Below are 19,347 nucleotides of genomic sequence, written 5' to 3' on the forward strand. Positions count from 1 at the left end.
TTGTTGCAATAATTACATTTTTAGAAAGGACTATTGAGTTTTGATTGTGTTTCATGTTGGCATAGATGTGAGTTGTTTATCTCCAAGTGCTATGTGGCTTATATGGCTTTGTGTAGAGTTTTGACATAATGAGCCAAATTCTGCAAAAAGTGTGTAGGCAAGGCAAAAACTGTAATTCAGTGTTGTTTTCTGTGCCTCCGGAAATTCCTTGAACGCACATGTTTGTTTCTGCAAGGGTATAGAGAGTAATTTTCTTTGGAAAAAGCAAAGTATTTAGATAGTCGTTAGTTATTTTCTTTCTTTGGAAATACAGTGGGCTAATTAATTTCTGTCTTTGGCAAAATCTGCTTTTTCGAAACTCCAAGTGCATCTGGTGGTCATTGTATTTTGCTTCCTCTTGTCTTGTTGGCTGTAAAATACTGTAGGCTATTCACAGCAGCAAATTATTTGTGAAAAAGCACTATTTTGGATTCAATATTGCTTACTGTTTACTGTGTATTTTAAATTCTCTCTTAATTCTACATAAGCCCATGAAAGACAAAAGAGCTTTATGTTTTGAGCAAGTGCGTAATGTATCCAAAATGTCATATTATGACAAAAATGTTTATAAAGTGAGGCGAATGTTTGCTTTAGAGATGTGTTTATGACATTTTGAATGTTGTGTGTCATTTTGCTGGAGATCTGAGGAATTTTGCATTTTGTGTGAACAATTGTGTGTTTTGTGAGTTTTGAAAAATAGACACAGAGTTTTGAAAATGTGTGTGAACAGTGAAAACTGTAATAAGCTAAGATGGGTAAGAACGGGAACACGTCGCCATCTGCTGGAGCAAAAGTGCTGAAACAACTGGGTCCAACACATGCCAGAACAGCAATAGACACATTTTGAATAGGCCTCAGTGTTTCCCATACATTGACTTATTTGTGGCGGCCCACCACAATATCAACATTGACCACCACACAATGATTTTCCTGGTTGTACTAAATTGTGCTTAAATCTGGTTAGAATCATAACCACACTGCACTAATTTGTTAAAAACCGTTGCATTCAGGTTAATTCTGCAAGCCTACCACCACAGATAGAATTCCATTCTGTGGGAAACACTGGGCCTAACACAATATTCAGGGTTCCCACACCTTGGTTAAGATCAAATTCAAGGACCTTTCAAGGACTTTCCAGGCCCAATATCCTTAAATTCAAGGACCTACTGTGTTGATACATTTCAAGCGCGGGCATGGTTAAATCATGTTACCTCAACAGACCAAGGATACCTTGTCACAGTTTTCTTTAAATTTTGGTCATATGACAGGCCTATTCTATTTTTCATGTTTGTATTTTGCATAAAACTGAACTGAAATAAACTTGTCCTAAACAAGTTAAACTCGTTACCATAAACATGTCGGTTTATTCATCAGAATGTTAAATTAAATATTTGGGCAACAAACACTACACGCGGGAAACACGCAGAAATCACGCTGGCCGTGTACATGTTAATAAGCGGAATTGTACGTTATTGTATGGATTTTTTTTCCTCAAAAAGAAATTCAAGGACGTTCAAGGACCTCCATTTATTTATGTCTCTTTTCAAAAACTTTCAAGGGCCTTGAATTTTTTTTTTTAGATTCACAAACTTTCAAGGATTTCAAGGACCCGTGGGAACCCTGTATATTTCTTTGGTGTCGTTTTTACAAGTCTAAATGCAAAAGTGTACTAATTTAAAGTGTACTACTTATTTGGAGTTTGTATCTAAAACATAATTTCATATATAAAAAAAAAACTTGAAGTGGCCCCTCCTGTAAACTTGAAGCATGCGCATGTTGAGCGCACACTTGACGGTAGCCTGTGCTCTCGATTACCCGCGTTTGTCCCCTCCTGCAAAGTTGTGCTGCCTGCTTCAGGATAGTGTGGCCAACACGTGTAGTGCGGACGGATGAGGCCAAGTGCTCTGGACACGTGAATTTCGATTGTTTGCTCCATTAATTCAGTAATAACAGTTAAAGTAATATACTGGACGATATCATAAGTTGCAGCACTTCAAATTATCTACATTTGAGTATTTATTTGCCAACGTTAACGTTACTGGTAAGTTAAGTCCGCCAAAATTAACGACTTCTATTTGGACTGAGACACAATGTGCCTTTTGTCTCTCTTTGCAGTAACGTTAAAGTGTCACAACTTGCTTTATTGAAGTGATGATACATTGTTTAAGATTGTATTTAACTTGTCCACCCTTTGAATTGTTAATTGTGGTAATCATCAGGAACGTAAACTCTACTGTGTTAAGGTTGGCTAGCCCTATATATGCTAGCAGCTAACAGTTTCACGTTAGCTTGCCACTGCATCCCGGTGGTATCAACATTACGCATGTTAGCCTGCTAACCTCTCCAATGGAAGGAGATAACGTTAGTCGATTCTCATTAGGCTCGTGTCTTCTCTTTCGTAATATGCATTATTTACGTGTTGTTGTTTATGAGAAATAATCAACTTGTCCGAGTAATGGTTATTTCTCATGTCCTTCAACGTTACCTAGCTATGATCAACACTTTGTTGTAATAGTACCGAGTTAACGTTACAGACGTCTAGTGTCGTAATTTGCTACTGTATTTATTGGCTAGTTCTAATGGTTATACTGCCTCTTGAAATTATACTACATTGCGTAATAGATATCAGGTTGTTGCCATCACATGAAACAAAGGCTATGAGCACCTCAGTGTATCCAATGAGAGACCATCATAGGAATGTGGTCTGCTACAAACAAAAGCTTTAACGTTACCCGTGCCACTCGGTGTGATGAGGGGGATTGAGTGTGAAATGCAGAGCGAATACTGGAATTTGCTTACTGAAGGGGTCCTTAACCATTCTCCCATAGATTACCCATTTTAGAGATTGTGGCCACAGTCTGACCATAGTACACCCAACTCAGCAAAGATCTTCTGTGGTGATATGGATATCGCTGCCAGTCCCGGTTGATCCGGTCTGAAAGCATATTGTAGGAGGCTTTATCTTTATTTACAACAACAAAGGCATACAGATAGTGACATTGTTTAAAAATAATGTCCTTTCACCCCAGCTAGTTGTAGGTTACATAACAAGAGCCTTGGACTATTTGGATTTAATACTGTCCCCTTTCTTGCAGTTCATCCAGTGAGCACAACCATGAAGTACATCCTGGTGACTGGTGGTGTGATCTCTGGCATCGGAAAGGGCATCATTGCCAGCAGTGTGGGTACCATCCTCAAGTCGTGTGGATTACACGTGACTGCCATTAAGATCGACCCTTATATCAACATTGATGCAGGCACTTTCTCCCCCTATGAACATGGTACGCTCCAGTTGCAGACATGAAAAATTATGCTGATGCTGTGTTACCAGGGCAACCGATGGAATGAGCGGGAGTCTGAAAGTGACTAGAGCCTGGTAGATGTGATTTAGGAGAGGGGATTAGAAATGTGCAGATCGTTTTGATTGTCTCGGCATGGATTAAGCCTAGTTCTAGACTTAAAACTTTTAATTCAGTTGAGATCTTCTTTGGAGTACTCTTTTCGTGAAGAGCTTACCTTTTCTTCTGTGTAAATAATTCTCAACAAATGCACCAGTGAAAGGTACTTCTTAGGGTAGGCTGTTTCTTAATCATGGTGAATGTCTGCTTGCTCCAGGTGAGGTGTTTGTGCTGGATGATGGTGGAGAGGTTGATCTGGATCTGGGAAACTATGAGCGTTTCCTAGACATCCGGCTCACGCGAGACAACAATCTGACCACAGGAAAAATCTACCAGTCTGTCATCAATAAAGAGCGGAGGGGAGACTACCTGGGCAAGACGGTGCAGGGTAGGTTCCCTCTTAAACTGTCAAAAAGAAAAATGCTTTTGATATTATACGATCCTGTGGTTCATTTACAAAACATGACATTATTAGCTTGAAGTGAAGTTTCTAGCATAGTGTTAAATTGATATATAGTCTGGTGGTCAAATGTGGAGCCTGTTGTAGATGACTGAACTGTTATGAGAGAAACTGACTGAATGTTAAATGTTAAAAATCAGCGATTGCAGGCTCAAAAAAGGCCCAAACATAAATGATCATTCATCTAATCCTTCCTAACGATCTGCTAGCTGCCCGCCCCATAAGCAGGCCGTCAAAAAAACTGTGTCTCTGTAGGCAGCTTAGGCTCTGAGATCTGCACACAAAAACAATTGCTACCAACAAGTGTTTCCAAACACAGGCAAAATAAAGTGTTCCAACCAATAAATGACGAGATGCACACTCAGGAGACAGTGTTTCCCAGATAATTGAATTCCATTTGTGGTGGTTGGTTTGCAGAATTAACTTGAATGCAACAGTTTTTAACAAATTAGCGCAGCGTGGTTATGATGCTAACCAGATTTAAGCACAATTTAGTACAATCTGGAAAATCATTGTGTGGTGGTCATTGTTGATATTGCGGTGGGCCGCCACAAATAAGTCAATGTATGGGAAACACTGGGAGAGTTTCAATTGCACAGGAGGGAGGGGTAGGGAGGAGCGATCTAGCTCTCTGTTTTGGTTGAACGTCAACAGAAGTGACGTTACTCCGCCATCGCTGATACAACCTTCAAAAGAAAAACTGACTGAAATAATCTGCAGACTTTTGCGGATCACTGAAAATTAAACAATAAATAAATGAATGAATGAGTTAGAGTGGAACTCTGCTGAGTGCATTACCTTTGCCAAACTGCAGCAAGTTGTCTTGGCAGAGGTAATAAAATCAAATGAAAAGTTGATGCCATTTATCTGTCTCTGTGTCGCAGTGGTGCCACACATCACAGATGCTATTCAGGAGTGGGTAATGCGGCAGGCCAGAGTGCCCGTGGACGATGATGACGTGGAGCCACAAGTGTGTGTGATCGAGGTGAGGGTGTGTGTGTGTTTGTGCGTGTGTGGTGAGTGACTTTAGTCTACCATTCCAGCTAAGGTCAAGTCAATGTAAAGGATTCACAGTTTTAATTAAAAAAAATCATTGATGTTTTGTGCGTTTCTGTGTATTTGTGTTGAGTTACTCAACAGAATAGCTCACTTGTGAATCACTTTGGATAAGCATTTCTATCAATTGAGCCATAATGAAAATGGCGATATGAAATGCGATTGGTGATTGTAACACAGCTGATCTTGCGTTGGTGAAGGGACGGGAGCTCCCCTTGATATGTGACTTCTGATGGAACTGTACGGATGTTTGCCAGCTTGTGCATTCTCATGCATCATGGCTGTTTCCCATGGTTACAGCTGGGTGGGACTGTTGGAGACATTGAGAGCATGCCTTTCATCGAAGCCTTCCGGCAGTTCCAGTTCAAAGTGAAGAGAGAGAACTTCTGCAACATCCACGTCAGCCTCATCCCACAGGTAAGACTCACACACACACATACTCCGTAAAGTACATGGACAGCGTGGCATCATGCTCTTAGGCTTCTCTCTTGTAGTTCATACACATGTGCTTATTTTCTTCGTCTGCCCTTCACAGACAACTACAGTCACATATTGTCTTTCACCCAAGTGAAACTGACACACACACACACACACACACACACACACACACACACACACACTAAGAGCATCTTTTCTTTCCTCTCCCAACAGCCCAGTGCAACAGGAGAACAGAAGACGAAACCCACTCAGAACAGCGTGAGGGAGTTGAGAGGTCTCGGACTGTCCCCTGACCTGGTGAGTACCCTATACTGTGTCACTGAACACACACACAAACACACATATACAGAACACCAGGACACACACACACGGGTTACGGAATACACACATGACTGATAGAATAATTTGCACCACAAAACATGTGGAAGTCATGTGATTGGTTTCCTCCCTCTGTTTGTGTAATATGTCTTGATCATGCTTAGCTTAGTCATGCTGTCATGAGTGTGCCTTTGAGCAGTTTAGGAATCAGTTTAAAATGACCCGCCAGCTATAGGCCAACTGGCCCAACCCACTTCCAGTGAATGATGCTAAGCTAGGCTAACGGTGTCAGACCAGGTTTTTGCACACACAGTGAAGAGAAGGGTATGTATCCTTTTATCTAACTCTGGGATAGATGCCAGCAAATGAGCTAGTACTATCCCAAAGAATTGGTGTGTTCCTTTAAAGTGCCCTAAAGGGCTTTTTACATGAAAAGCGACACCCTCTAGTATTCAATGAGAAGCGGGTGGCAAGCGGGCGATTTGAGTGCTGGCACGGCAGGCGGGCGCAGGAGAATCGAGAACACGTCTGCCCGCCTCCAAGATAATAAACCCTTCAGCGTTTGAGGTGGCGGTGTGGGCACTCTGTTTTGAGTTGTCTTTCAGATGACGGGCGCTAGGGTGCGGGGCAGAGAACTGTGACCGCTTTTCGTCTGAAAAAGCCCCTTAACACAGATAGCAGGCTTATGGTAGTAAATGAACTAAATCAATTTAATAAAATGAAATTGCATCTAAAACCTATTAATTGTATAATTATAATTGATCATAATGTGTAATTGTATCTAATTGCCTCATCAGATCATGTGCCGGTGTGCCACTCCTTTGGAAAACTCGGTCAAAGAGAAGATCTCCATGTTTTGCCATGTGGAACCCCAACAGGTGAGTGTTGAAAAGGGATTGGTCTCTCTAAAGTGTCTGGATACTTTGGGAACTGATCATGGCGTCCATTCAGTTAATATCACTGAATGGAATTTAACTCAATAGGATCAGTAGGAATTGTTTCATGTTTCTAGGAGTTAGGCCTGAAACAACAACGCACAACAGAATGGAAATTATCTGTTAGTTCATAATTATATGATCCTGGTGGATGTAAACAAACAGAAATGTGTCAACAATAAAAAAAATTGAATATTTTTTAAAAGGAAATCTAAACACTTGAGTTTACACCTAACACTTACACTTCACGCTTAAGTTTGTGAATCTCTCCTGACTCACTCGCCCTTCTGCTCTGCCTGTCTCTCTCTCTCTCTCTCTCTCTCTCTCTCTCTCTCTCTCTGTCTCTTTCTGTCTGTCTGCCTGTCTCTCTCTGTGTCTGTCTGTTTCTCTCTTTGTCTCTCCTCCTCAGGTGATCTGTGTGCACGACGTCTCGTCCATTTATAGAGTTCCGCTCCTGCTGGAGGACCAGGGAGTGGTCGACTACTTCTGCCGCAGACTGGACCTGTCCATCGAGATGCGGCCCAGGAAGATGCTGGCCAAGTGGAAGGAGATGTCCGACAGGTGGGTTCAGAGGAGACTGCGCCGCCACACCGTGGCATAATTCTAAAGGGCCGTTCACACCAAGAACGATAACTATGACGATAACGCCAAAAAAAGTATCGTTCTAACTAATATGAATAACGATGTCCACACAAACTGTAACAACATGAAGAACGATATTGTTGGTGATCACTTTCAGAACGATTTTGAGAACGATAAAAAGCTGACAGCCAATCAGAATCCATCAAATTACTCATCAACCTGAGGAGACTTTCCTTATCGTTGGTCAGTGTGGATGCTTTTATCGTTATAGTTATACTTATCTTTATAGTTATCGTTCCTGGTGTAAACGGCCCTTAACCCCTAATCCTGGCAGAGCCATGCCATGCCTGGTGCTGTGTGCCAGAGTGCCTTGTGAGGATTCCTGAACTGAAATTATAGTGCAGAGGCTCTCATGAATCTAGTGATTCCAAACAGTGCCATTCTGATGAGGATAGGAGGAATTAGACCTTTTCTCTAATTTGCTTTCGGTTGACCACTGTATGTGTTGTTTATGTTTTTTGGCACGGCAGTGCTCTTGCGCAAGAACAGCGTCTGTGGAACTGATCAGGTCCTTAATTAGAAGGATCCCTGCTTTTATTTGAATTGGCCTGGGCTCTCAAAGCACAACACATTTCAGTTTTCTGCCCATAAACATTGCATTTTTCTTTAGTTGTCTTCAGAATTTTCAGCCAAACAATGGATTGATAGCTGAAAATAAGTGGAGATCTTGTATTGTCTCTTTGTTCCATCTCTTGTTTCATCATTTCTTTCCCGCCGTTTCCTTTGCCGGCTCAGGTCTGACCGACTCCTTGAGCACTGTTCTATTGCCCTGGTTGGGAAATACACTAAGCTGTCCGACTCCTACGCCTCCGTCATTAAAGCCCTGGAGCACTCCGCTCTAGCCATCAGCCACAAACTGGACATCAAGGTGAGGAGTCACCCAATTCACTGACCCAGGGCTGCACAGTGCTGCATATATGTAGCACATGCTACTAGAAAATCAATCTCTGTTATGGATGATTTACCAGCTTAGCATCAGTGACCTTATTTAAAATGTTTTTTTATAGTGAAGCCTACAGATGAAGTGTTTGTAACTACATACTGATGCTAGAGATTTTGTAGATTGTGCTAGAAAACTATCAGCCTCTGTAGCGCCAGTGCTACGAACGAAGAAATGAACGCACAGCCCTGCGGCTGGTACAGATGACCTAGCACTCTGGGTCTTATTAGGTCCTTTTATACAGAGGTCCTGCAATAATCACAATAGAACAAAGAAGCAGCAGCATTATGCTGTGTTGTTCACCTAAACAGAGGCTGCAGATGGCCGCCCCAGTGCATGCATTTAGATAGCCCGCCGGCTTTGGGGAACCGAAGACACGTCACATTTAGTTTGCTAAACAAAAGCATGTTATCTTAGGAAGCTAGATATGTTGCTATTGTAAGAAGCTACAATGCCCAAACATCAGCTAACTGTCATCACCGGACGTCACATGCTCTTAAGCTGTGCGTTGTGTGTGTGTGTGTGTGTGTGTGTGTGTGTGTCTGTGGTGTGTTGTGCCTGGTGTTGGCGTTTCTGGTATGTGTTTGCTGTACTGTATCATCCACCGGACATCACATGCTGGAAAGCTCTGGCTGTAAATAGCCACACACTCTCACACCTTCTGTCGTTCTCACTCCCTCTCCCATTTCCTCAACCCACGCTCCCTTTCTCCGTTTCTCTCCATCCAGTCATAGACTGTTTACTGCCACAGTCCAGTTAAACACTGGCAAAATGTATTAAATGACTGTGAAAAGTGATGAAAAATGGAATGTGGAAAAAATTTAAGAAATTATCATTTTAGCTGACAGCAATGCTCCTGCTACTATAACTAGTGGTTCTAGTTATATCATCAGAAACCCAACACAATATATCAACACAACACCGACATGAGTCATGAAGACTAAGAAACTAATTTGTCTCTCTCTCTCTCTCCACCTATCTCTCTCCTTCTCTCCATCTCTGTCTTTTTCTTCCTCTCTCTCTCTCTTTCTCAGTATATTGACTCTGCAGATCTGGAGGCTGCTACCCTGCAGGAGGAGCCGGTGAAGTACCACGAGGCCTGGCAGAAGCTGTGCAGTGCAGAGTGAGTGTGTAGGCAGAGCTGTGTGCATGCATGTGTGTGTGTGTGTTTGAGGACCCGGTGGAATTGGCACGGCGAATCTCATGAATGACCATCTGGATGGTGTTCTGTTTGCTTGTCGTGATGGGACGTGAAGCGAGGCTTTTTTTACTGTGAGGGACAGTAACAGTAGCAGACCGTTCAGTCCTGGGAAATGTACGCCCCCCATTATGGCACTGCTTCCTGACAGGATCCCTGCTTATCTCCTTTTTCACTGGGGGTTTATGCTATAGGAGCCCTCAACTGTAAAGAGCTTGGAGTTCTGGTAGAGTAGTCAGTGAGCTACAAGGCCACTTAAGGCTCCAGTTTCAAATGCCCATCATTATGTAATGCTTGTCTGAAGCACAGCTACTGTAGCAGGTCTGCACAGAGCACATTTGTCCTCTAGTTTACCAGAACAGCAGGGGCAAAAGCGACAGCAGTGTGGTGGGAATAGGGGAGTGGGAAAGTGTCATGACAACAGGCTGAGATGGAGACAGGTGTGATGAGCAAAAGTGTCATGACAACAGCAGAGATTCTAGAGTATTCCGCTCTGAAATCTTTGGACAACAGAGATCATGGAGACGGGTGGTGATAAGTGAAAGTGTCATGACAACAGGTAGAGATCAAAACGGGTTTGTTAGGTGAGCGTGTCATGACAACAGGCTGAGATGGAGACCGGTTTGATGATTGAGAGTGTGTGTGTTTCCTGTCTGCAGTGGCATCCTGGTACCTGGGGGCTTCGGCGTACGAGGAACTGAAGGAAAGATCGAAGCCATCAGTTGGGCGAGAAAACAGAAGAAGCCATTCCTAGGTATGAGGATTACTATTTACTGTTTAATATGACATGAATCCAACAAAGCTCATCGACCAATAGAACATCAATCAAACCTTATATATACTATGCAATACTGAAATGAGTGTCTCATATCTTTTTTACATACACTACTGGCCAAAGGTTTGGGATCACTTAAACATTTCCATTCCACTCCATTATAGACAGAATACCAGCTGAGATCCGTTGCATTTTTATTATTATTATTATTATTATTATTATTATTATTATTATCAGGGCAGCAGTTTCCAGATTAAATTATGTGCTTACATAATTGCAAAAGGGTTCTTCAATGTTTTCTCAGTTAGCCTTTTAAAATGACATCAGATCAGTAAATGGTTGCTGATAATGGGCAATGTAGATATTGCATTAAAGATCAGCCAGTTCTTTCTACAACAGTCGAGAACCCTTTTGCAATTATGTAAGCACATAATGAAATCTGAAAACTGCTGCCGTGGTTAAAAGAACAATGCAACTGATCTCAGCTGCTATTTTGTCTATAATGGAGTGGAATAGAAATTTCTAAGTGACCCCAAACTTTTGACCGGTGGTGTATACGGGGATTCCTTACAAATTTACCTGCTCTGGACAAAAGATGGTGCTATACAAAGATGCAATACACAAATATAGTAAGAATTTAGAAAACAGTCCGAGGTTTCTATCTAAACACATAAAGTGTACGTTTGAGAACTGCATTCCAATTCTCCACCTCAGCAGCAATTGCTCCTTATGTAATGCACACTCACCTCAGTCTCTTGAGGCTGGGCCAGAGGGCAGCCCTGAAATTAAAGGCTTTCCTCAGAACTTTGCTTCATTATTCAATCCCTCATCAGAACTTTGCTGGTGGGAACACTTCAAACATGCACAGGCACGTTACAATAGACGTGTGTGTGTGTGTGTGTGAGTGTGAGAGACCACATAATCAGGCAGGCCAAATTGTGCCAAGGACTGCTGGGCACCACATGTTCTCACCCCTTTCCAGCCCATTGTGCCCAAAGCACACAGCTCTGTAATGACATTTCATCCACATAAACATAAAAACAATGAAATAAAATCACAATATTTCACCCCGTGTACATTTTAGCGTTCCATCTTCATCATATATTAGTGTACAAAGTAGAAGCACGTCAGCAGCTGGTGGTAATTGTGGCACATACTGCCATGATCCGCAGATGTGTTTGTGTGTTATAATGGTGATTTAGAACTCTGTTAGCAGTTAGCCCTTAGGGGATTTCCAAAGCCCTAAAATGGCATTACACAGAATGCTGATCACGCCAGTGGTTGCGGAGCACTACATGCCAAGATGTTTGCTGCAATAAAGTGCTTGTCTTGTGCTTGTGGTGCAGGTGTGTGCTTGGGTATGCAGCTGGCCGTGTGTGAGTTTGCAAGAAACATGCTTGGCTGGACAGGTAAGCCACATTTTGTTGTTTTGCAATTTTCTGTCATCTTACGTTTCTTATTTAGACTATATCCAGTTGTATTCATTTTTTTAACTTGTATGTATGTTTATGTGTGATATATGTTTATATTATTAATTGCTGCTGTAACACCATAATTTTCCTTTGGGGATGAATAAAGTTATCTATCTTTCTATCTATCTTATTTAAGTATGCATAGATTTATTTTCTGAATGTCGTTATTGTGGCAATATAATATCCTATAGTTAGCACATTAGAAACTTGGAGGTAAAATACATTTTTAAGTGATATATATTTTTTTCTCTTTAACGGTAAACTACATCAAAGGTTTTTAACAAGTAATTTCATGCTGTTTTGCAGATGCCAACTCCACAGAATTCGACCCGGATTCCAAACACCCGGTGGTAAGTTGACCCATTCCCCAACACAGAGTCCTGCATCTGCAGCTAGAGGTGCTGGCTTTGCACACTTTACACACTTCTGATTGGTTCCCCTGCAGGTGATTGACATGCCAGAACACAATCCAGGGCAAATGGGTGGGACCATGAGGCTTGGAAAGAGACGCACCATATTCAAGACCAAGTCCTGTATATTAAGTAAGCTTCAGACCAGCAATTAAATCCCTAATTATTCTCATTCAAATTTGTTAGGATATGTGTGGCATCACAGTGTGATTTGCGTTCACTCAGGAAAACTGTATGGCGACGTCGACTTTGTTGATGAAAGACACAGACATCGTTTTGAAGTGAGTATTTCTAAGTTATCTGTCTACAGTTAACTCCATCCAGCATCCAGCACAGCTGTGTTTGCTGTGGTACTTTGACTTTGATGTATCGGTGTTCCCTCACTTAACCGTTTCTTGCCGTTTACAGGTGAACCCAGAGCTAAAACATCACTTTGAGGAGAAGGGCTTTCACTTTGTAGGCCAGGATGTGGAGGGAGAGAGGATGGAAATTATTGAACTAGATGGTCAGTAGTTGTGTGTGTGTGTGTGTGTGTGTGTGTGTGTGTGTGTGTGTGTGTGTGTTTTTAAAGGACATAGTAGAGATTGTGTGAATTTGTACATTTTGTGAATTAATTAATTTATTTTTTATATCACTCTTAAACATTTGTTGTTCTTTTTGCTTCAAGAACTATGCATGGGGTTCTAATTTGAATGATGCCATTTTTGTTTTTTTATTTAAGTTGGGGCCCAACCATAACAAAATAAGACTTAAGTTCACTTTCTCTCTCCTCTACCCTCTTTGTCCGTGTCCCCAGTGGTCAAATTCAAATCGAGGCCATGAACAAAATAAGGCTTTCAAAAGGTTATCTAAAAGTTTTTAAAGGTTCACTTCCTCTGTCCTCTACCCTCATTCTCTGCGTCCCCAGATCACCCGTATTTCGTAGGGGTGCAGTACCACCCGGAATTCACCTCCAGACCCATCAAGCCTTCACCTCCTTACTTTGGACTTCTGCTCGCCGCTGCAGGGAAACTACACAGCTACCTCCAGAGAGGCTGCCGCCTGTCGCCACGGTAACCAGCTCCCAGCATGCATTCTGCTCTGCCTGCCTGCAGGCGTGAAGTGTTACTGTGTTGATTTGTACTGTGTAGGTCGGTAAAGCACATATTTCTGCAAATGAGGATGGTGAGATGACAAAATCTGTTAAGATTTTATATGTATGTGTGGATATGTGGATATATGATTAGTGTGCAATCATTAGCAATCCAATGTATTGCAGAAGTGTTTGCTGTAAGAGCAACTTAAAGTGATGTACTGATTACAGTATGATGGCGTGGTATCAGGAAAAGACCAGAACAATGGTCCTGTGTTTCACTCTAGCCCTGTTTACATGGATACTTTTATTCCAGCTAGAGTCGGGAATATGGCTCAATCAAAATAAAAATTACACATATAAACAGCTCGATCGGAATAAAACTGTTGATCCTGCCTGCCATCCATCCTTTCCTCAAGGAAAAGTAAAGCAACAACGGCCACTCCAATCAAAGATTCTAGAACGCCTGTAAGCACCTGATCGGAATAGAAACTACCCCATGTAAACAGATGGCACACATTTTTCAATGGGAATAGTTTAATCGGAATGACAAAACATTTTTCCATGTAAACCCACTTACTGAATGCCAGTTCCCAGATCGCATTTGTGATGTACTGTGTTCGTCCTCCTCACAGAGACACCTATAGTGACCGCAGTGGCAGCAGTTCCCCAGACTCCGAGATCGCCGAACTCAAATTACCCAGCATTGCTCAGGACTGACCCACTGGTGGAGATCAAGTACGTCCTCTCTGCCGTCCATCTTGTTTTACTTCACAACACAAGTTATCTTGAATTTCCCCTGGGGATCAATAAAGTATCTATCTATCTATCTATCTATCTATCTATCTGCAAGAAGTTCCCATGAATCTTCATGAGTAATGTAGTGTCTAATCAGGGCTGTACAGCGCTACATATACTGTATGCAGCACACACTACAAACAAATCAGCCTGTGCTATGGGTAATTTACCAACTTGGCACCAAGTGTGCCTTATTTAACATGTTTTCTAGAGTGTAGCCTACAGATGAGGTGTTTGTAACGACACCGATTTTGTAGGTTGTGCTACAAAACAAACAGGCTCTGTAGCACCAGTGCTATGAGCAAAAAAGTTAAGGTACCACCCTGCTAATGTAGACCCTTTACTCCAAAGGATGCATCTAATTTTTAGTCTAATAAATAGGTGTATTAATTATGATCTGTGTTGGAGATCATTTATTAACTGTATGACTGATGTGGTTAACTGGCTACATGTACTATGAGTGAGGGTTGTCAGTGAAGCCTGTCTAGTTTCTTATCCAAATATTGAAATTGGAGCATTCATAGAGAATATTTTTGTTACATTTACACACATTCATATTATGGTATGGGTTTTAAGGAAGTCATTCTGTGTTCTAGGGGTTTTGGTGGGTTGGGTTGGTAATTTTATTCTGGTCATAGTCTAAGTCATATTCTGTGTTCTAGGGGTGTGGTGGGTTGGGTCTTTATTCTGGTCATAGTCTAAGTCATATCTTCTGTGTTCTAGGGGCGTGGCGATTTTTACAGTGAATCGGATGCACTGACGTACAGGGATGGACGCCTTGGGGAACTCGGACCTCGGATTTTAAATGCCGCCTTCTTTTTTTCATTTCCTTTCCTTTTATTTCTCTTGCACAAGTTGTGATATCAAACCGTGGTTTTTATATTTGTATAGATTTGTAACGGCGCGTTAGTTTTCAGCTTCTCATTACTACTATGAATTCCAGACTTTATCATCCATGCTTTTTAAACACTAGCTAGGCTAGTAACAAATCTGGTCAGATATCAGTTGAATTGTACATTGTGTGTGCATATATATTTTCCGGTGTATTTCCTAGATCTTTTCATCGTACTCTGTGGTCATTCATTGTATTTAAGTCTGTATTCTTTTGTGTGAAAACCGTATTAACAAAAGGTCATACTGACTCTGACTCTGTGCAGGGATGAAGTTATTTATTTTGGCAGGCAGCAGTATTTTGGGGGTAGTCAGAAAGGATGTCCTCAGGGATAGCTTTGATGGGTCAGTCAGTTAGTCCCCCTCAAATGGTTCCATGTCTTTAGTTTTCCTCAGTTCAGTTACAGATGACTGGACACATCAGAGACAGTCAATTCACCTTATTCACCTGGCAGCAAGAACGCGGCTAAAGGGTACACTTGCCATTACACCTCAGTCCAGCAGATGGTGGTGGTAACTCAGTTTGCAAATTGCCAAAAAACTCACTGAAGAAGAATAGGCCAGTGAACCCTTCTTCTTTTTCGGCAGTTTGCAAACAGAGTGCATTACCACCACCATCTGCTGGACTTAAGTGTAATGGCAAGTGTATCCTTTAGCCTCGTTCTGGCTGCTGGATGAATAAGGCTGCAGCAGCACATGTTTGAGACCATTAACTGCAAGGATGTATATATATCTCTAGTCAATGTTTGAGACACCCACCACATGTATTTAGGGTGCTTGTACCCTTATGGAAATGTCACTTTTGGAATGCGGAAGGGTAGACAGACAACAGAAAGTGGAAGTCCCACCTCATGCTGTTGACTTTACAGGACAGTGGTCTGCCTGTCCCAGTAAATCACAAAAGTGCTCTCAGGTCACCTCTGTGTGAAGATGCACATGAATGGAATCTATAGTGATCCCACACCACTAGGACCAATAGGCTTGCCATGACGGTAAAAACTCCTGAATGAGTATTGAACTATTTTCTGAATTATACCCATAGACATTTTCATTTAGTTGGTCAGCAGCAATATATTGCAAATGAGAGCAGTGAACTGCTAAATGCCGACTCAGATGTGAGTCAGGGTTGCTCCAGGCAAGCCAATGCATCAATGCAATTTGTTGTTTTCCATGCCTACCCATCATGAGTGGCATTTGGCTGTGATGGGGAAACTGAATAAATGTCGAGTTGGGCTGAAAGTGTTCTCCATTCCTTTGAACAGTTTGATTGCAATATTAAAATAGGTAGTCAACAATTTTAAGTAATTTACACACTTTAAACACTCGTCCTTCCATTTTTTTTTCTTTTTAAATGGAATGTGAAAGATGTAAGCTTTAAACTACACAGAGAAGCAAGCCTTTTGAGTAGTGATCAGTATCAATCACTAGTCAAATGGATAAACATGGTTAATCCACAGATGTGTCATGGGACTGGTTTAAAGGACCTGTAATAAGTAGACCACGACACTTAACATGGCATGTGAACCGCAGAAATGTCCGCAACTGTTGGCCCATGAACTAAATGTGTGAAGATAAGTTCAAATGTGGTAGACTGTTTAACTTTGATAAATAAGCATTTGGAATGGATGTAGAGGTCAAGATTTTACTTCCAACTAAGTTGACTCTAGTCCCTTTTTAATGGTTAGAGGAAACTAAACCTAAGGGCTGAGCTCATCACAGAATCTACAGAAAACCTTAATCCCAGATTAGGCATCCTTCAAGTGATTCTACAAAGGTGCAAACACATTTGCTGCAATATTGATGGCTGTTAAGATTAACTCTTTCCAACCTTTGTATCCAGATAAATCTCGTCAGGCCTGGCAGAAACCCAGATACCCTTATAAATTCTGACAAAATCTAAAGCAAAAGTGCTTCTGTGTCAAGGAAGTCAAGACATTTGATTTTAAGTAAAAAAAATGTTTTATTTCAGTTGGTAGTGGGTTCAGTCTCGACATCCCTCTGGACAGTCCCATATACCTGAGAAGATAAAACCCATCAGAACACAATCCAATGCACAAGATCATATCATTAACAAATTAATCTGATCTCAGTCCCATATCCACATGCTTCATCCAACCGTCCACAAAGTAAATAAGGTTGTCATCACCGATCAGAACAGAAATAGTATGCCAATAGCCAGGCATGTACTTGGAACTGAAAGAGTAGAAACGTACCTTGATGCTTGCTGTACAGCACACGCTGCAACACTCTGAGCAGCCTTTACGCCATCACCCTGGAAACAAAGAGTGGAAACCATGAACACTCGTTCAAGAATCTACCCTAAATACAACAGGACCGCAAAGGTAAGCAAAAAAGGGTGTGAAAGATTAAATCGATCTGATTTCAGTCCCATATCCGCATGCTTCATCCAACCGTCCACAAAGTAAATAAGGTTGTCATCACCAATCAGAGCCAATCTCACTATGACTAAATAGTGCCCAATAGCCAGGCATGTACTTAGAACTAAAGAACAGAAACATACCTTGATTGCTGTACAGCACACTGCAATACTGAATACTTCACCAACATTCTGGAAACAAAGTAAAATGGAAACCATTAATTACCATTACAGAATCTTTCCCAAACTTAGATCACTTAGACTTAGAAAACTTTAATGTCCGAGAGGCTATTTGTTTACAGCAAAATGTAGGCAAAAATAGAGGGTGTTGTTGGAAAGTAGAGTGGCTGTCGCAGGCATGATTGAGCCCTGACAGTCAAAGTCTCCCCAACTCCTCTGGCACGTAGTTCGAGAGTCTGACCCACAGACAAGAGCACAAACTCTTAGGTAACGTGCCAATTTAAAGGAACTACTCTAAATATGGGTGCGTGCATGTATTGGTGCAGTTAAAGTTTCCGTTAGCTTAGCATTACTTCAATGGAGCATTTGACCACAAACTGGCACAATAAACCCCTACAAACCTTGTATTCAAAAACAGCTCGTGGCAAGCAGCACACTCTTTCAGTGGAAACGTGCTCGCTTCATGACATCTGCCAGGGATGCGGTCTGCCAGTCTTCCAAGACATTTAACCTATGGATAAAACACAACTTTCAGTATCAACACACTTGAATGCATGAAGACAACTGGTTGGAAAATCTGGCTCAGTTGTATCCAATGACTCATTATCGGGTTTAAAAACGCTCAGTGAGGGCAAGTTTTGTCATCAATGCCAGACTTATTGAAGCTCTACATATAGACCTGGCTTACCTTGTGAAGATGTGACTCCTAATCCTTTAGGGGACATCCCATGAGGTCTAAACAAAGAACACACATTTCAGTACAACTCAAAACGTAGGCCTAATAACGGTTACTATTAGTGTGCTGTCCTTTTCCTTAATGTTGCTGAAACAGCTACAGGTGAACTGAACAGCGACCGTCGGTAAAAGGGTTGTTCTTGGCGCCCTTATGAGTGCGACTGCCACCATGAGGCAGGAGCGACTCCCATCGGGGCCAAAGTTAAGTCTGTTCATGCCACTCAAAATGTACCTGATATTCGTGGAACTCCGTCAGAAGCATGTCCATGACGGTCTGCAAAGTGTATGGTGAACCTATGACAATGAAATAACGGCAATGTAAAACATGTTTTATAAGGGCAGGGCAAGCGGTTAATGCTATTAGCTCACGAAGCTAACAAGTGTTGTCCTTTTCCTTTGGTGTTGCTGGTAAGCTACAACAAAGCTAAACAGCGACCGTCGGTAAAAGATTTCACTGTAGGCACCACATTGACCGATTCAGCCACGTGCAGACTAAATCGACTTCGATAGGGCCACAGATGTTTAACGTTTAGTTTATGCTAGTTGTTTATGTAATTGAACATACCTGATGCTAACAGTTAACACTAGACCGGTCATGTGTTCGTTTAACTTTCCACAATCGAATCAAATAATTTGGGGCATTAAGGTTGAAATGACTTTAAAACCAAAATATTCACCTAGTATAAATATAACAGAGGTTTTACGTTGTGGACGATGCTTTAGCTTGTATGAAGCGATTTTCTGTCCTGCACCATACTGTGGTCTATTGTGGTTAAAAAACAATAAATACTACCGTATACATAAAGATTCAGAGGAACTAGGCTTGATTGTGTAGTTGAATAAGTCGATCAGCCATTAAACATACAGATGTTTGTGGATAGTCAAGAGGCACTTACCGACATGATGGCTCGCTCGTACGAAATAAGAAGAGACACTTCAGTGCTGCCCTTTTCTTTTTATAGTGAGTTGCCCGATTGGCTGCTGGGTGGACGTTGTGCATGATGGGAAATGATGTATTTCAAGGTTTCAATGTTGATTCTGAATTCTGATCATTTAACACACGAATATGACCTAGGACTAGCTAGATAAGAGAACCTTTATTTTGTTGCAAACAGTTATACAGTTACATCTATGCTGCCTTTTTTTACAGTCAAGAAAAGCATGGCGCTCTTTTTTATCTTACAATGTGCCTATATAGCCCTAAACATAGAGA

At 41.6% G+C, this 19,347-nt stretch overlaps 1 protein-coding gene, 2 long non-coding RNA genes and 5 other non-coding genes across 8 annotated transcripts in view; 1 reads left to right on the plus strand and 7 right to left on the minus strand.

Annotated features, from left to right (window-relative positions):
- The window catches only part of LOC143141010 (uncharacterized), a 22,807-nt gene extending 19,875 nt beyond the window's left edge, over positions 1 to 2,932 (minus strand). The window contains exon 1 of the long non-coding RNA XR_012990717.1: positions 2,839 to 2,932. This is a non-coding gene — a long non-coding RNA (uncharacterized LOC143141010). The remainder of the gene's footprint in view (positions 1 to 2,838) is intronic.
- On the plus strand, positions 1,880 to 16,081 carry ctps1a (CTP synthase 1a). Its single transcript, XM_076302217.1, has 19 exons — positions 1,880 to 2,080; positions 3,135 to 3,320; positions 3,655 to 3,825; positions 4,782 to 4,882; positions 5,254 to 5,370; positions 5,605 to 5,688; positions 6,507 to 6,587; positions 7,054 to 7,205; positions 8,022 to 8,154; positions 9,261 to 9,349; positions 10,084 to 10,178; positions 11,546 to 11,608; positions 11,978 to 12,021; positions 12,117 to 12,213; positions 12,307 to 12,362; positions 12,490 to 12,586; positions 12,989 to 13,133; positions 13,789 to 13,891; positions 14,675 to 16,081. The coding sequence occupies exons 2-18, from the start codon at positions 3,155 to 3,157 to the stop codon at positions 13,871 to 13,873; spliced, it is 1,776 nt and encodes a 591-aa protein (XP_076158332.1). The 5' UTR covers positions 1,880 to 2,080; positions 3,135 to 3,154; the 3' UTR covers positions 13,874 to 13,891; positions 14,675 to 16,081.
- A 696-nt stretch (positions 16,082 to 16,777) lies between these two features.
- Positions 16,778 to 19,082, minus strand: LOC143140236 (uncharacterized). Its single transcript, XR_012990591.1, has 7 exons — positions 19,031 to 19,082; positions 18,367 to 18,428; positions 18,088 to 18,134; positions 17,801 to 17,910; positions 17,364 to 17,411; positions 17,056 to 17,114; positions 16,778 to 16,858 (listed from the first exon to the last, which is right to left on the minus strand). It is a non-coding gene; the product is annotated as an uncharacterized LOC143140236 (long non-coding RNA).
- On the minus strand, positions 16,921 to 16,996 carry LOC143141159 (small nucleolar RNA SNORD99). The gene has a single exon (XR_012990767.1). It is a non-coding gene; the product is annotated as a small nucleolar RNA SNORD99 (small nucleolar RNA).
- Positions 17,217 to 17,292, minus strand: LOC143141161 (small nucleolar RNA SNORD99). Its single transcript, XR_012990768.1, has one exon. It is a non-coding gene; the product is annotated as a small nucleolar RNA SNORD99 (small nucleolar RNA).
- LOC143141144 (small nucleolar RNA SNORD103/SNORD85) lies at positions 17,976 to 18,054 on the minus strand. The gene has a single exon (XR_012990752.1). It is a non-coding gene; the product is annotated as a small nucleolar RNA SNORD103/SNORD85 (small nucleolar RNA).
- On the minus strand, positions 18,200 to 18,335 carry LOC143141145 (small nucleolar RNA SNORA16B/SNORA16A family). Its single transcript, XR_012990753.1, has one exon. It is a non-coding gene; the product is annotated as a small nucleolar RNA SNORA16B/SNORA16A family (small nucleolar RNA).
- LOC143141146 (small nucleolar RNA SNORA16B/SNORA16A family) lies at positions 18,516 to 18,652 on the minus strand. Its single transcript, XR_012990754.1, has one exon. It is a non-coding gene; the product is annotated as a small nucleolar RNA SNORA16B/SNORA16A family (small nucleolar RNA).
- Positions 19,083 to 19,347: the final 265 nt, after the last annotated feature.

The sequence above is a fragment of the Alosa pseudoharengus genome, unplaced genomic scaffold, assembly GCF_046254945.1.
Source record: "Alosa pseudoharengus isolate Yale_2024_CS ecotype anadromous, Long Island Sound unplaced genomic scaffold, YU_APseudo_1.1 YU_APseudo_1.1_scf_23, whole genome shotgun sequence".
Taxonomy (NCBI): domain Eukaryota; kingdom Metazoa; phylum Chordata; class Actinopteri; order Clupeiformes; family Clupeidae; genus Alosa; species Alosa pseudoharengus.

What these genes read in the sequence shown, in the direction of transcription:
- ctps1a (XM_076302217.1), top strand. Translation starts at nt 3,155, where the DNA reads ATGAAGTACATCCTGGTGACTGGTGGTGTGATCTCTGGCATCGGAAAG. An exon ending in ACGTCAGCCTCATCCCACAG is followed by an intron (nt 5,371 to 5,604) that starts GTAAGACTCACA and finishes CTCTCCCAACAG; the next exon opens with CCCAGTGCAACAGGAGAACA. An exon ending in GACACAGACATCGTTTTGAA is followed by an intron (nt 12,363 to 12,489) that starts GTGAGTATTTCT and finishes TGCCGTTTACAG; the next exon opens with GTGAACCCAGAGCTAAAACA.